Raw genomic sequence first — 17,004 nt, 5'->3', positions numbered from 1 at the left:
CCATCTAGAGCTGTGCTGTGCAAAAGCTGCTGCAAGCTAATTCCGTTGTTCCGTCCACCTACCATCGCAATCACAACTCATACCTGCGTTGCGTACAGCGACAAACAATGAATGCTTTTTGTTTTGGTTTTGCTTAAAACATGTAGTGAAACTGTTTCGTTCTGTTTACTCCAGCTTAATGTAGTCTCCATTCTTCTTTTCCCCGTTTTCAATTGTACCGTTTAAAGTTTTCGTAAGCATTTTTTCTCGACCGCGCTGAGCTACGGACCATGGAGAGCGGCAACCCATAGCTCAGCCCGGTTGCGGTTTCGCATGGCAACGCTTTGTTGCTCCGGTTCGATGTGTTTGGTTTGTTTTCAGTGTGTTTGTTTCTGCCGTACAACGGGTGAAGGATTCTTGGAAAGAATGGTTGGGCTTAAGTAGCCAATAAGCTTAGCTTTCTAAGGAAAATTAAAAAAGCGCATTGTTCACAACAGCAAGCAGACGCAGTGCAGGGGAAAAGATATGCTGAAAAATAGACAATTGTTTTCTAAACAAAAGTTTCAAGAAAACCGATAAATTTACAATTAACTATTTTTGCTTTTTTTAATTACACAAAAAATGTTTTAGACTAACAGTTCAGGTTATTAAAATAAACAGAGTGTCAAAGTGAATTTCGAAACTATTCGAAAGCTATAAGAAATGGCTTTGTATAAAGTTTGATATTTACAGTTATTAAGCGCTTGTTTTCGACCACAGCTATTTCATTTGCATTTCCACTATATTAAAGGATAAAGTAAATAAGCCATTGTACTTTGATTAAACCAGCCCACTGCCAACCGCTGTACGCATCCTTCCCGTTCCAATCACCCGTTGTTCGTAGTGGTGCAGTATGCGATACTGCATAACCGCATCGCCAAAAATCATCCCACTCAGTGCATTTTCGTCATAACGTACTTCGCGTTTTGTCAATCAAACGACACCCAATGATATCCTGCAGCAGCATCGCCAGTTGGACATCACTCTAGTAGTGATGGTGTATTCATGATTTAGTACTTGTGTCACGTTATTCTCGTTTGTTTGTGTCATTGATGTGTTTTTGGTACTGGAAGCACCTAATAGATTACTCGTGTGCACTTCGTGAAGGGTGAAAGCGTGTCATTGAACCAGAATGTATGTTAGCTCTGTGTGTTTGTGAGTGTATGTGTGTGTGTGTGTGTGTGAGAGAGAGAGCTGTGTGTCAACTGCACCAAAATCTACGGGAAACAGAACTCATCGAACTCATTGACAACTAACGCATCATTGCATTAATTCATCTCGCATCGTTCATTAGTTCGTTGCGTTAATGTTTGAACGTTTGAACTTTCACCTGCGTGTTTTGCGGGTTGTGAGCCTGGAGTTAGATGCGTTGGGAATGGTGAGCGTTGTGGGGGGAGGAAACAGCTCATGCCATTCTGATACACCTACTCCAGCGGCCTTCCCTAAGCTCACAATCAATGTTTTGTTGTACGCTGCCGTTCAGCAGACCTCGAGCACTCATTCATTCAGTCGCTAATGCGCTCGGTTGTCCTTTCGTTGCAGATGCACCTCACTGAACGTGATCCGTGATCCCTATGTGGCCAGCAGTGGCGGCCGTAGTAACGTTGTCAGTATGATACCGGACATTTCGCCCACTCCCATACGCCCTGCTCTGCCACCGCTGGCCCATCTGCAAGACATGCACGGCGCACGGGATTCTCGCTCGCTGCCGAACAGCAACCGGTTAGGATCGCGGTCAGTCAGCCAGGACTCCGTGTACACCATCCTCATCCGACTGCCACCGGAGGGTGGATCGGGTGACGAGCGGGCACCCTCGATCAAGATGATACAGGACGACGTACCGATGTCGATGACGGTACCACCGAGACGTCCGCTACCGTCGCGCGATTCCGATTACATTATACCGGTAGCGACACGGCGCCAATCAACCGCAACCACAGACTTCCGGTTACCGCTCTCGGCAAAGATCATCTCCAAACCGCTGTCGAAGCAGCAGCAGCAACTGCACCAGGCAAACCTTGCCCAAACCGCCCGCCAGGTGAAGAAGAAGAAAAAGTCCCAGGAGAAGCGCCAGGAAACGAAGGCCGCCAAAACGCTGTCGGCCATCCTGCTGAGCTTCATCATCACCTGGACGCCGTACAACATCCTGGTGCTGCTGAAGCCACTTACCGCGTGCACCAAGTGTATACCGCAAGAGCTGTGGGACTTTTTCTACGCACTTTGCTACATCAACTCGACCATCAACCCAGTCTGCTACGCCCTCTGCAACGCTTCGTTCCGGCGGACGTACGTGCGCATTCTTACCTGCAAGTGGCACACGCGTAACCGGGAAGCGATGACGCGGGGTGTCTACAACTAAACGGTGCCAAGCGGTTAGTTTTTACCAATCAAAAAATCACCACCAATCAATTTTGAAGGTGTTGGAGTATTGAAGATAGATTTATTCCATTAGTGCAGGGTCATGTTTTGGTTGGGTGTCCTGGGATGATTGCGTTGGGATGTTTAGTTCGTGTCGAAATGGCCAAAAACAATGATGAGCTCTTTGATGTTTATTCTGGTGTGGTCCCGTGATACAGTCGTCAACTTGCTCGACTTAATAACATGCCCGTCGTGGGCTCAAGTCTAAAAAATACAGTACCCTTGTAACATGGAATGTGTGACAATTCGGCTGCTGAACTGTGTGACTATTCGGCGGCCGTCCTGAATAAGTCTTGAAATCTTGTATAGGCCGGCATGTCCGCGTGGGACATTACGTCAAATAGAAGTCTAAAGCACATACTATTTATTGTAAAGTTTTTTTTCCCTAGAAAATTCCATGGTACCGATGATCGATTCTCAAAAAGTTGAATACTAAAACAACTTTTGCAATTAACTTGAAGAAAATGTTAAAATCTAGCATATGATTTCCAGTGCACAAACAAACAAAAAATATGTTTCCAGTGACTAATCGTACATTGAACCGTAATGAAAGTATGAAAGGAATTTAGTATGTAATATGTGTTTTTGCTATGATTTCTGCTCAAAAACTGGACTCAGCGACCATAAGAAAACAAAGCGGTAACTTTTTCTGCATGACATCCTTACCCCAGACCGGATATCAATCGACTTCCGATGCCTCCGTTTTCGTGACAGCGCGAGCCTGCCAGGCGTTCCCGTTTGACCTTCGGTGACAGTTAAGCCCCGGCCATCAGTCAGCTTCAGGTGCCTTTTTCCGACGGACACACGGTGTAGATTTCTAATAAGCGAGACTACGCGAAACGGAAGTCAAACCGTTTGCTGTTGCTGCTGCTGCTGTGTCCCCAAGGAGCGTCAAGCTTCAACCGGATACGAAATCTCTTCCATGGCTTTGCTGCTGCTGAGCCAATTTAATTCTCACTTGCTCCTGTTTCTAGCCTGTGTTTTCCTAAATAATTCTCATTTCCCACACCTCAACCCCTGCCCGTCCCGGTGCGACTGCGATTCTTTTTCCCAAAATCTTGTGCGCTTTGCGTGTCGTTCCGGTCGGTGCCTTTGTGTTTGTAGCTGTTGCGTGTTTAATTAAGATTAATGAGTGTATTTGCTTTACTGTTCTCGGCATACAAGTTGACTGTTTCTCTTACTGTTAATATGAACAAAACAGAAGAAAAACGTGGTAAAGGGATAAGCCGAGCCAAGGTGGGCAGCTGTGGTGAAAGAGGATGATGGGCGAGAAGGTAAGGTTCCTCTTTGCATCCTTCCATGTACGCTGCTACGGCGACGGAAGATTCCATTGGGGAATAGGAAAAGTTCACTACAGACCAAGCCATTTTCGCTAGAACGAGACGCTTGGTCACTATGTCTCACTTAAGACTGGAGCGTAAGGTAAAAATTCTACCGACCAACCATCTTAGCTGTGCCTGTGTCAGCTTATGTGTGCACACGCACTGCAGGATTGGGAAAGCTCATAAGCATAAAGCGAGAGATTTGGGAATGTTTCTCCGATGTTAATTACATTAAATCTCAATGTACATCTCTGAATATATGAGTAATCGCATACATATAAAGTTTTCCTGGTAATGTCAATGTTGGCACACGCAGGTTGGAAAGTCGTGACACATACACACGCACCACGTGGTGACGATTATTTAAAAAGGGACACCCCATGGGGAAATGATTTTAGCGCTCTGCACAATGATTGTGTTATAATTTAGAACATTTGCTCTAAATCAACACAAACATATTTGTGAAACTTTTGTGTAAAAGTTGATCATTTGCGTTGAGTGCTCATTTGTTTTTGGCCCCTTTAAGTGATAGGATAGACAACAGGGTACACAATATCTTCACGGTTCAGCAGATTTCTTATAGATTTTTGTATAATATCATTCGTTTCATTGTTATCGAATTGAACTTACATTGAAGAAATACTATAGAGGCAAATATTTTTAAAATACCAAACTGTAATTACCAACATTTTAGTATCAAAGGGAATTGTTTGCGCATAGATCGTGCTGTTGGCTTTGGCCGCATAAAAAGGCAGTTTTTACTGAAAACAAATATAAAAATCTATCAAAATTGGTAACACAATACTTCAAAAAGTATCGCATGAGATAGTTGATAGCGTCTTTTTTAAATTGTTAGAACTGTGTTGAGTTAGGAAGTTGTGGTGTGACGTATTGTGAAGCTCTTCAGGACATTCCAGGACACCGATGAAACAAAATACAAAAGCTCTTAGTTAAAGTATAGTACATTGAACGACAACAAAGCAAAAAACAAAAACAAACTCTGTAACAGTTAAGCTTGATGAGTAATAATGGTTAAAACGGTAAACGAACATCGATATCATCTTGAACAAAAGCATCCTAAATGGCGATTGTATGTTTTACGGCCTAAATAAAGTTAGTAACGACACAACATTTACATACACTTTCGTGAGCATGGAATGCCACAACATCTAATGCACCAAATAAACAGTTTACCATTACTTCTCACAAGCACAAACGGTGCACAATCACAGGACGGCGTTGCGTTATTATCCTCCTGATACGTTACGGTGTTAGATAGGTGTTTGAATCAACTGAGTGTGTGTGTGAGAGAGAGAAAGAGGAAGAGAGAAAGAGCGAGAGAGAGAGAGAGAGAGCGAGAAAGATAGAGAGAGATAGAGAGAGCGAGAGTGCGTTGAATTGATACGCGAAGTACGTTAACGAAGTGGTTAATTTTTAATCAGTTAATCGTGCGTGCAACGTGTTCAGTTGAGTTTAAACACTCTCTATATACATCTTTGGACAGCAAAAATACACTATTGTAGCAAGGTAGAAACCAGGAACTTTATCGTATGTAAATCACTAGCACTCACGCAACGCGTAGAATGAACTGTACTAGCGAGAATTTAAGATAAAACCATACCAAAACACACACAGTAGATCAGATAGGAAGGTGACGAAAACCAAACCGTTCAACACAGCGACAAACAATGTAATTAGCCACAAACATGTAAACGGTAGCGATAGTAGTGTGCAAATAGTAGAACCATTTCATCGTCAAAAAATAGTACCAATCTCATAACATTCATTAGCGCACTAGGTGCGGACATAGACATTGCTAATTTAGTCGCAAAAAAACCTAGTGCGTAGACAAACTTATATCGATGGTCGGTAGTACCGGTAACGCTGCAAATATAGCCACTGCAAAACGGTGACCACACACACAATTGAAACATTGCTCACGGATTAGGGAAAAGAGGGATGCGTCGGAATGCCGTCGTCATCGTCATCATTGTCGAACGCGCTCGAACAAAAGGAACCCTCGAACGGTCCGAGTCGTTGGTGAAGGTAGCACTCTGTAAGAGATTGCAAGGAAGCTGATGTTTTTGACTTACGGTCACTGCTACCAGACAGATCAGAGAGGCCTGAAGTCGAGCGCGTTCAAGGATTAGAAGATAGTAATTGATATGTGAAAAAAGAAACCAAACAAAACGAACCAAATGTTGACTTTAAGCACATGGAATTAATGTGTAGAATTTTTTGTACAGAAAATTGTGACCTATCGGCGAAATGTTTTACCTTTATTAGATTTATCGTACAGCTAAATTTTCTGTTGCCTTTTTCCGTGGTGGAGATTTTCATACTGCCTGTAAGCATTGTGTGCAATGTTTCATGCGATTTGTTGATTAACATTGTACACAAGATTGCAAGATTCACATCAAAATAGTATTAACGCTTCATAACGCTTCGTAACGCTTTCCGTTTCTTCTCGGCCTCATTTCATATTCCACACAGTATACCATACAATCATTACCGCAAGTAAAAGAAGATATTGAACGATTCAGTACTGGGAAAAGCTAATATAAAAACTGTAACGACAAGAACAAACAGGCGATAACAATGTAGGGAAGGCATAATTTCGCACAGAGTACGAAAACGTTATATATTATTCAGCAGACAATAAATAAATTTAATGTAAGTCGACTAACTTTGTAATGTAGCACAAATGATGGGAGAAGTTGAAGGACGTTCTATTTCGAAATGTGCAATGAACATTGGTTAATCGTGAGTAGGTTATATTTCGTCGGGCACTGTAATGAATACCGAAAAGACACAAAGCTGTACAACAACATTAACATTTGCAACAAAAAACAAACTAGTTCATACATACAATCATAATCAGAATGTATGCTAGTGGGTGTGTGAGAGTCACAGAGAGATAGAGAAAAAAAAGGAAAACAAAAGGTAAAATAATGAACGAAACTACAAAAAACCCCGTATGATAAAAACACTAGCGTAAAAAACACATAATAGAAGAGAACGAAACAAACAGCAGCACAACAGAGCAAATCAAGCGCAATGGAGACGCTACAATGCAGCACCCTAGATAAACTAAAACAGTGAGATCAAACAAATATCGTTTATAAATACTATACCAGTTGTACTAAACACCGTTTGGGATTGTTCTTTTTACAGAGCACATATATACACGAGCGAAACGCTAGCACGGTGGATGAGAGGAAGGTTGATTGGTGGGTAAAACGATCGCAGAACGCAACACGATCACATAGAAATCAACACCAGATCGTACCGCAAGTTAGGCTAGAGACTGTGTTGATGCATTTCAAGAAGCGGAGCTTACTCTAGGCACGTAGTCCGTAAGTGTGTACGTAAGTGTGTATGTACGCGTATTTATATTATATATGTATATGTGTGTGTGTGCGTGTATTTTGTCGGTGTATTAGCGTAAAGAAATAACAATATCCTCCCTGATGAAGCAAAGTAACAGTGAGAGAACAAAATGTCTCATTTAGGACATTTTAAAGGGAGCTGAAATTCTACAACAAACTTACCTAAAGGAGTGAAGGTTTTAGTGTATTTAACAGATTTAGCTAACGATCGTGTAGCGCATGGGTATGGAAGTGAGATTTGATGGTTTTTTCCATTACCAGAAATTTGCTGCTGGACCAAGCAACCAACTTAACGAATAAGTTATTTTGTGTTTTTCCTGTTTTGCTAGTGCCGGCATTTCTTTCTACGAACAGAAAGAGAACGGTGTTCATAAACATAATCATCTAAAATGAGAAAAAAAAAATCATTTCATCACTCGAATCGCTTTCACACTAATTCGCGTCTTTTTGAAGGAACAAGCAGAGAAGAACGCGAAAAAAGTACATAAAAAATACTCAAGTCAGAAAATTCATCAGCACTTTCACGCAAACCCTCAATGCAAGAAATGAATTATGGTATGGTTTTATTAGAATATTTGTAATGTGTTTTAATTAAACCTCTACCTTAAATGTACATTAAAAACACTAACGTGTAAAATTATTAACGACCAAAATGGACTAGTTTCAGGATGTAGAATATTTTTTACAGTAATTGTATAATAATAACGGAACGCAATATTATTTCGAACCTTTTTTTTGTAGTTTTTGATTGCTTTCGTGTGCAATGGGACAGTTTTTGCGCGTTACTCGTGTTATCCCCGCGGCGTACGTTATTGTTGCACCATTGTCGAACTGATTTCTATCTGTAATTGTAAAAAAAGAAGAAGGAATTCTTGGTAGTAGTGTGAGACTAGGAAACTGGTGAAATTTGAGTCCGTATATGGCAAACAAATCAAACTTAGACTGTAAGAGCAAGCAAACAGGTATAAACAGGTGACCGGTTAGCAGATAACGGAGACAAACAGCAAAAGCAAGATAAACAGCAGGTAGGTACGGATGGTTTGCTGTTATTTTATTTTGTTAAATTAAACTACAAACAAAACAGGAACCATATACTATTTTACACAGTCATATTTCATGAGCCAAAAGAAAAACAATTTTAGTTGAAACAAGCAGGGCGAGATGGTATGTGAAAGTCGTATTATATACAAACGAAAAACAGAAAAAAAAACTTTTTTCGTTATTGTCTTAAGTGTGTACAAGAGCCACTTAGTTTTTGATTAATGTTGGGCCTAAACGTAGAGAAATCAGTTTTTTTGTAGTGAATTCGTTGTGAAAACGCGCAAAAAAAAAAACACGCTGCATGTGTTAGGTATTGTTTAAGAAAGTTTTCCGTTTTAAAAAAGTTTACTTAAAGCATAAGAAATAATTTGTTCTGCATAGTAAAGTACGTTTTAACAAGTACAGTAAGCTAAACAAGAATAACTTACAAACGATAATGATGCATCCAAAAAACACGGACACATACAAAAAAACGGATACATTTATAATTTTGTCCTGCAACAGTTAAGAAGGATATAACATGTTGATTATTATATATAAGTTGATGTGATGTACTTTAAAAAAAGATTACCATGTTAAACAGCATTTGATAATGATAAAAAGTTGACTTTTTTTCTCGCACAAAAGCAATCAGTGAAGATTATATAGCTAAACAAAAGAAACGAAACAAAACAGAAGAAAAACAATGAACAAGGTGTTACAGATATTTAAGATCTATCCAAACGGGCATGTTTTCGTATTTCGATATTCGTATATCTTTATTGAACGCAACTGTTTCATATTTGTACCGTGCGTTAATGGTAATAGCTACTGTATTTGAGACTCCTTTGGATGGGAAGGAGGTGATTATAGCAGGGATATATTCTTACAATTAATGATAAAATGCTTGAGAGCAAAATTTGCAATCCAATAGGTTTCAGAAGACGTCGTATTTTCGTGCCAGCTTTTTAATACATCGCTTGTCTCGGTCTTTCGCTCTCCCTCTCTCTACCTTACAGCTTTTATTTCTCTCTTTATCCTCAAAGTATTCTGTATTTTTCTTAAAATTATCACACAATTTAATAAAAATGCTCATCCTGCCCCTTACCGTGTACTTTCTGTATAATGAAACGTTTGCACTTGCTCGATATTCAACTTTCATTTCCTTTCGAATTTAAACACACGACTATTGCCGGCTTAAATCCTTCTCTAGAGCCAAACGTTCCAATCAAAGAAAACAAAAAGCAAACAAAAGCAAAAGAACGAGAAAATCAAGTTTTGAATCTGTTTCTGGTCGAAAGATTTGTTAAGAGTACAAACAAAAATGTCTTGCATCACACATTTCCAACAAATGAACAGGGCTATAAAAAGCAAAGGAAAAAAACTACACCCAAAAGGACAGCCTAAGCAGAACAACGTGAAATAAAACAAATGGTCACCAACAAGTAGGACAAAGAACCGCAGGAAATAAAAGTATGCAGATAGTTACTAATCGTATTATCTAAGTGAATGTCACAATAGAATCAAATTGTAAAGAAATCCCCACATTACATTACGCTCATTCATAAACGCACCCCTTTCAATCTTCGTTTTTCTTCCAGTACCTTTTGGAACTGGCTTAATTGGAACTCCATTTTCAATATGGTCAGATTGGTGAGGAATTGGAGAACAATATTTGTAGAAACGGAAACAATCCAGGCAATAAACACCTGTACCAGAAACCACACATTCCTACGATCACACTACAAAAGAGGAAAATAAAACCGCCGAATAAACTGTATCAACCTTTTCCCACGATTTCCTACGTAGAAACTGCACACGTGGTAACGAAGCACTGTGCTATGCAATAGAGAACGCGTGTACTTTTTTTTGTAATAAACTGATAAGAAAGAACTAACTAACAATCTGAAAGATCGCCATTAGCAGTGACAGAAAAATGTGAAAAGATTTGAAACTTGGGAATGAAAACAGATGAGTGAGACAAAAGAGTTGCAAAAGCAGTCAGCAACATATACAACTAGACGAAAAAGAATGATAACAGCTAAGACGAAAAGACAAATGAGTAAGAATGGAATTGCAAAAACGCAAAGCATAAAAAAACAAGAATCACGAATGAATGCAAAATGTTCTGAAGATTTAATTACACACGCATGAAAAAATAGCTATGGGAAAACAAGATTGAGATAAAACAATTGGTAAAGCAGCGAACTAAAGAAAACGAAAAGTACTGGAAAAGAAAGAATTGCAGATAAAAAAAAAACCCAAGAAAAAGAACACACACACTCACGTAAAAATGGGATTATTTAATAATGCTCTAGAGAATCCGAAGTGAAACTCATTCAACAACCCTAGATTAACAAGGTGTTTATTTTATAAAAGTATTATACGGGTATGCCAAAAAGTATATTTAATACAAAGTAAATAAATATAAATGAATTATTAAGTAAATGAAACAACTAAGGAAAGCTAAGGACAACAGTAAAATGTTCTAGTAGTAAAAGGAAGCAATGGGTTGCATCGGTAAAGAGTAAAAGGAATGCAATGCAAAAGGCAAAGGGAATATAACCACAATACAGCAAAAATGCATCAAAAGCATTGCTAAGGATGAGCGCTTGATGTAGATTATCGTACAGGAGGAAGGGCAAACTGAAGCAGAAAAAGCACTCAAACACAAACCACAAACTCATTTTGTCAGTCAACAAACTTAGACCACACTATGCAAATAGATTGATAAAGCAAGGATAACAAACAAAACACTATAACGAAAGATGCTGTATACAGACAAAAAAGCTCCATATAATTATATATATATACACACACACACACACACAAACACAGACGTATAAAACAACAATGCAAAAGAAAAGAATGATGGCATAGCGATCGCACCAACAAGGGTAGAGGAAACAAGTGAATGCAAATAAGGGTAAAAGAACACACAAAAAAGTGGAAACTATATTAAAGAAAACAGAAACTGAAAACTTAATAAATGTATGTTTAATAAAAAACCAAATGTCTAGTAGTGGTGAGACTTTTTCCTGTACTGGTTCATCTTCATCCGCATGCTGGTCAGGTGCCCGATGCTGAGGTCCGACCCGCGGCGTCGTTGATCGTGCAGCTGTTGCTGATGATGAGGATCGAACTCATCGTCCTCCATTTCCGATGCTGATCTGCGACCGTTACCATCTGGCGGTGCGGATCGTTCCACGCCCGAGTCGTCGCCATCTTGTTCGGCTGTGTGCACGCCATCTGCCGATCGGTCATCTTCGCCCTCCTCAGGGATTGTACTAGCATCGTTTTCCGTCGCATCCAGGCTCCCTTTATCGAAGGTAGTTTTTTGGGACCGATTCGCTAGAAACTGAAAAGCCACATATTATTATTTTACAACAGATGGAGATAAAGGAAGGTTTGCAGAGATTACCTGTTGTCTTCGGGTTTCAGCTGTCGCTAGTTTTTCCTCCAAATCTTCAATGCTCGGCGTCGTGCTGGACTGTTCCTCGAGACGCTTCAGACGCCGCGGTGGATGCTTTTTGATAAGACTATCCGGATGCTCTGAATCGCCGAGGGGAATTTCAAACGCTTCTGGTCGTGCTGTGGAAAAATGTTAGATTATGATAGATAGTAACAGTGGCGAATCTAACGGTAGGCGGACTAGGCGGTCGTCTGGGCCCCGCCGACTTAGGCGTTGGCTGGCGAGTCATTTGCAACCCCCCCCCTCCCGTCAGCAAAAAATTTAGAGCTTGTGACGTATCCTAGGGGCCTCAAGTTTACTGTTCAATCTCCCAACCCACGTGCCAGTACATTCTGTTCAGAATCAGAATCAACACAACACAATAATAATATCGTAATTTTACTTTTCTCTATTTATATATTAGATTTAGATTAGTATATAGACGAAAATATCGTTATGATTTAAATGTTGACGTTAAATGTTGACGTTAACAAATTTATACATACAATATTTTCGTATGCTGGTGCAAACAATTGGACCGGTATATAAAATGGTAAACCAAGCATAGCCATTTTTATTATATAGCGATCTATTATTTAATACAATTTGTGTAGTACTAATACAGTCTATCAACTAATGCTTATTATAAATTTCTAATATTTTTTTTTAAATTTAAGCACCATATCGTCCCAATTTAGGAAATTACGGAACCATTTCATTAGCAAGGAGAGACTGCTAGATTTTTGTGGACTTTATAAATATCATCAAAGATGTTTAAAGCTATTGGCCTAAATTTTTGCAACAAGATAGCTAAAGAATGTCCTGTACGATGTGTGAAGACAATGTTCCGATAAGTGATCAAAATCAGAAATGTAATGAAAATATAAGGTATCCGACATAAGGTGGCCGTCTCTGGTCGCTGTAGATACTGTGCATCTGATCAGAGGCGGATTTATTTATCTCGGGGCCTTAAGCGGGGGATCGAAATGAAACCCTTAGTTTCCTTAAAAGTCCCCAAAAAGTATCAATATCGACAAAAATTACACTGTTTGCTTTTTTATGAATATCGTTTAACGAATAGCAAATACATAATCCTGAATTCGTTAGGGCTTAATTTTCTTCTGTACTTTTATATGGTAGTAATTACAGTGGAACACGGGTACAAATCCCATAGTACAGTCATCAACTCGAACGACCCAATTACGTGCTCGCCATGGGTTCAAACCTAGAATGGACCCGTCCCCCCGTAGCAAGGATTTTGACTATCCGGCTGCGTGATAATGAATTAAGTCTCGAAAGCCTATGTATACGCCAGCATGTCCGCGTAGGAAGTTAGGCCAAATAGAAGAAGAAGAAGTACGTACAGTTGGGAACCCATAACGAGTACTTTTGAGTACTCATAACTGTACTTTTCTATTTGTAACGAAGATTTTGCAAATCATTTGTTTGCTCACTCATGTATATGAGATGTGAAAACTACTGCACAAAGTGTGTGTGATTTTTGTTTCACAGATATGTAAACATTACCTTAGATCCAAGTGTCCGACAATGATTATCCTGTACTTGCGTATTTGTAGAATTTTCGTTCTTGCAATCAAGACCAAAGCAATCGAATAAGCTTTTTAAAAAAATAAATTAAACATCCCAGGAGCTTCTGCTTTATTGCCATGAGAGGTTTTATTGCTGATATGGAAGAGTGCGAAAATATGTCTAGGTTTGTCTAGGCCGTCAAACATTGTTTCCAAAGTTTGTTACAACTTTTAATTGATATAAACGTTACCAACACATTCTACACACTCACTTGTAAGAATGTACTACTTTGAGAAAGATTTAGTTTTCCGTTCATGTGTGCACATTAATAAAAAATAAATCATTCGTTTATAAAAGCGAACGAACATGTGGAGGTTTACGTTGGGGTTCCCTTTAGACCCTCACCCCCCTTTCCCCCCCGATCGCTCCGTCGGCTTATAGGAAAATTTGCCTCTGCATCTGACCGTATAAAAAAATTCATCTTGTGTGTCAAAACGTTGCATTCAAATTCGAGACTCGCCACGAAAGTCAAATGAAGATTTTTAAAAACAAACTGCACGGACCAGTTTGAGATTGAGTTCAATAGATTTCTCAATCAATCTATTGCTTTCCATCATCAATAGGATAGGACAATTAAAAAATAAGTCCGAAATAAAAAAAACTAGGCATATCTATCAACTATAAATATCAACATTTCAACTCGTTTTTATCACATTCATTTTAAAATGAAGAGCTTGCGATATCCAACAAAAGCTGTAATCGGGAGTGTTTCCTCATCTTTTTCTTTGCTAATCGTACGCAACAAGGTTGCTGTTTTCACAAATTTACACCTCACAATACACAATTGATGCAACTCCAATTTTCACTTACGATAGACAAGCTTAGAGATGGTTGAAACCCCTTCGCCCGTTACTGGCACAGCTGCATTTGATGGTCCACATCCCATTGTGTGTATCCTTTCAGTGAGCGTAACCGTTTATCGTTTCATTATTCTACCGTGTGTATTCCTGTCTGCCCCAGTCAGTCGCACACTCACTCACGTGCTACTAATGCAACATCGCACGAAAGCGCGTCAAGCGCGATTACTACGAACGATTTTTCTTCGTGGGTCCTATCCACGTGCCAGTCACCGTTATACTGGACGTGGCAAGGATTCGATCATTGGTTAGAAGTCCATCGAAAACTGTACATCGTTTGTGGTGTTGAGGTCGGTTGGGGTCGTGTGGTTCGTACCGTTCTGAGCGGCTACGTTTCACGGGTGTGTAACCATGTAATTATCGGGCAATCGAAATCTACACCTTTCACCTTCCATTCCATCCCTACACACTACAGCGGTGGTACTAGCCCTCAAAAGCTCTACGGTCCCTCTAGGGTGTTTTTAGTTTGGGAATAGTTTGGGGGATGTGGGATGTGGGTTTGCCACTGTGCGGATTGTATTTTTTGATTTGATTTGTGACCAGTGGTGCTCGTTTGACTCTCGTTGGTGCAAACTCGTGAAGGTTTACGGGTGACGATTGTTTTTTTCTTTCTTCCTTCTGATTTTAGTGGTTAATTCACGCGAGTTTCATAAAAGAAATTCGAGGGAACCAAATTTGCCAACAGTACAAAAAAGTGTTATTATTTAACATCAAGCAGCTAGCTGTACCGGTCGCTTGTACTGGGGAAGGTTGTTTTCTACGTAATTGCTTGTGACAGGAAAGGTTAACTTTTGTGTGCTTGTATTACTATTTGTAAGCTTTCTTTTGGTGTAATTGAAGGAAAGACTATCACTTCAAGATTCAAACGGTTTGAAACACAAACTGGCAGCAAATTGTACGTTTTAATGTATAATTGATTGCTTTGTCTGATAATTATTTATAAATTCTTTTAAACACGGTACAATTGTCCTCCTACACAAATTTACAACTGCTTTGTATTTACCTCTTCCATTTCTTATTATGCTGGTGGAATTAAAGGTCACAGGATTATTAAAATTCTATCACACGAAGGGCAAATGTGACAGAGTTCAGGGTTGGAAGGTTATTGCCGGGACCCGTTTTTCGTTTTTTTCTCGTTCTAATCGAAACCTGTTGAGCAATTGAACTGAAGGGAAGGAAAGGGAACGAACCAGCACACCGGACCGTTTATTGATTTGATACTTTTAACCTTCAGTTTGCGGATACCGATAAGGGAAAAGATTTAAGCGCTGTGATAGCCAATGCGGGTTAGCGTTACACTTCGTTTAGTTTGAGATTAAGCATACAGGAGTCTTCTGTGAATGGAAGGATAAAAAATACACCGAAAGTGATTTTTAACGGTGTTTAACGTATTTAAAAGAATAAATTAAATCATTTTAAATAATTAATGTGCATTTTCAATCAATGAGCCCTTTAACAGATCTTTTGCAGCTGGTTTTTATTTTATTAGAAATGTATCATAAATATTGTTAATGTTTCAAAAAGTTTACATAAAGCCACATATCAATGGATTAAAGCCTGTTTTTGTCCAATAACAACAACAAAGTTTGTCGGAAAAATCGATAAGATAGCGATTACCCGTAGAGTGACACATGCACGTTTATTATCCACCATCCATCCACTTCCTACAGTCACGTGCAAGTGTCACAGAACTGTACTCTTCTGAAATTGCTGTATTGCTTAAAGCATGCATTAGATATATCATTCAATAGAGTAAAAAGAGAGCGAACATGAGAGAGAGAGAGAGAGAGAGAGAGAGAGAGAGAGAGAGAGAGAGAACGAAAGAAGGAAATAAATACTATATCGTGTGAGTCCATTGACACGACAATTTCCTTTCCTTCCTGTGTTACATGTGTTATGTTTGGGCCCAGTTGCATCATTATTGCAGCACGTGGAAATGGAATCGATTTAGCGTACGTTCGGTGGAGGCGCACCACTGACGCGTTGTTGTCCCATTCGTGATTAATACGTACGCAGATACGAATCCGTACGGCCGTTGGGTGTGAGCCACCATCATTTCCCCGCATGTAAGCTGACGGGCCTTGTGTGGGTCGTTGTGTTTTGGGGGAAAACAATTTCACCGGCAACATGTTGACAGGTTTGTGCCACTAAATTGAGCCTGGGCTGCGATAAAAGGAATAGCTCAAAGGAATGTATGGCATTGTAGTTAGCACATACATTATACATGATCAGAAGAAAACAAAGGTGACGAATTATTATGTTTTCGATGGTATAGAACACATTTGTATCATAAAAGCGGGAGATTTTTCATTTAAACATGCCTTTTTCTTTTTAGTTTATAATCTACAGTACGATGAGTTCATTAAAAGTAACGAGCATGATTGAAGAACCGAACCTAATCATTGCCCACTGTTTGCACACTTTGCTACGGGGCATAAAACTCTCCCCCCATCGGCCACTTCTACCGCCAGACGAAGCACGTTAACAAATGCAGAATTAATCAATTCCAATCACGATAATTACCCGCCCACAGCGTGGAATTGCACCACCACCACCACCGCGCTTTGATTCGCTGACGGAAGCACGCGGAGTGGCCGGGCAAGATGGCGATTTGAATTTCGATTAGAAGCCATAATATCGTTCGGGAAGGTGTAAAAAGTACAAAAGCGGAGTGGATGGGGTTGGTGGGGAGAACTGTCGCCATCACCGAAAATGGGAGCCACAGCCAAGTACGGACGCGCGCAATGGTTAATTTTGAGTGCCCGAGCGCGCCGTGAAAATATTCCACCGAAACGGTGACGCGCCGGCAACGAAATTGCATTTTTATACTCTTTATTCTGTGTCCAATAGCAGCACGGCGGGTGACGATAAACAGTCGGAATTAGTACATTAGTATGCTTCTTTGCTGTGGTCGAATGGAACAAACAATGGAGTAAAAA

General features: G+C 39.8%; 2 protein-coding genes across 6 annotated transcripts in view; one reads left to right on the top strand and one right to left on the bottom strand.

Annotated features, from left to right (window-relative positions):
* Window positions 1-6,700, top strand: part of LOC120901305 (muscarinic acetylcholine receptor DM1) — a 77,206-nt gene extending 70,506 nt beyond the window's left edge. For all 5 annotated transcript variants that reach the window (XM_040309129.1, XM_040309127.1, XM_040309128.1 and 2 more), the window contains exon 6: window positions 1,561-6,700. In XM_040309129.1, coding sequence (XP_040165063.1) covers window positions 1,561-2,377 — 817 coding nt within the window. In that variant the 3' untranslated portion in view covers window positions 2,378-6,700. The remainder of the gene's footprint in view (window positions 1-1,560) is intronic.
* Window positions 6,701-7,693: 993 nt separating this feature from the next.
* Window positions 7,694-14,266, bottom strand: LOC120901307. Its single transcript, XM_040309132.1, has 4 exons — window positions 14,019-14,266; window positions 11,589-11,758; window positions 11,212-11,525; window positions 7,694-7,989 (listed from the first exon to the last, which is right to left on the bottom strand). The coding sequence occupies exons 1-4, from the start codon at window positions 14,092-14,094 to the stop codon at window positions 7,986-7,988; spliced, it is 564 nt and encodes a 187-aa protein (XP_040165066.1). The 5' UTR covers window positions 14,095-14,266; the 3' UTR covers window positions 7,694-7,985.
* Between the last annotated feature and the right edge of the window lie 2,738 nt (window positions 14,267-17,004).

The sequence above is a fragment of the Anopheles arabiensis genome, chromosome 3 (genome assembly GCF_016920715.1).
Source record: "Anopheles arabiensis isolate DONGOLA chromosome 3, AaraD3, whole genome shotgun sequence".
In the NCBI taxonomy this organism is placed as follows: Eukaryota; Metazoa; Arthropoda; class Insecta; order Diptera; family Culicidae; genus Anopheles; species Anopheles arabiensis.
The sequence above is the reverse complement of the archived record's forward strand: the minus strand, read 5'-3'. Positions and strand labels throughout refer to the sequence as shown.

Bases quoted from the DNA above. Each gene is read 5' to 3' on its own strand.
- LOC120901307 (XM_040309132.1), bottom strand. From the start codon at position 14,094: ATGGGATGTGGACCATCAAATGCAGCTGTGCCAGTAACGGGCGAAGGG. The intron at 11,759-14,018 runs GTAAGTGAAAAT...ATTTTTCCACAG, and splicing joins CATCTCTAAGCTTGTCTATC to CACGACCAGAAGCGTTTGAA. The intron at 11,526-11,588 runs GTAATCTCTGCA...GTGGCTTTTCAG, and splicing joins CTGAAACCCGAAGACAACAG to TTTCTAGCGAATCGGTCCCA.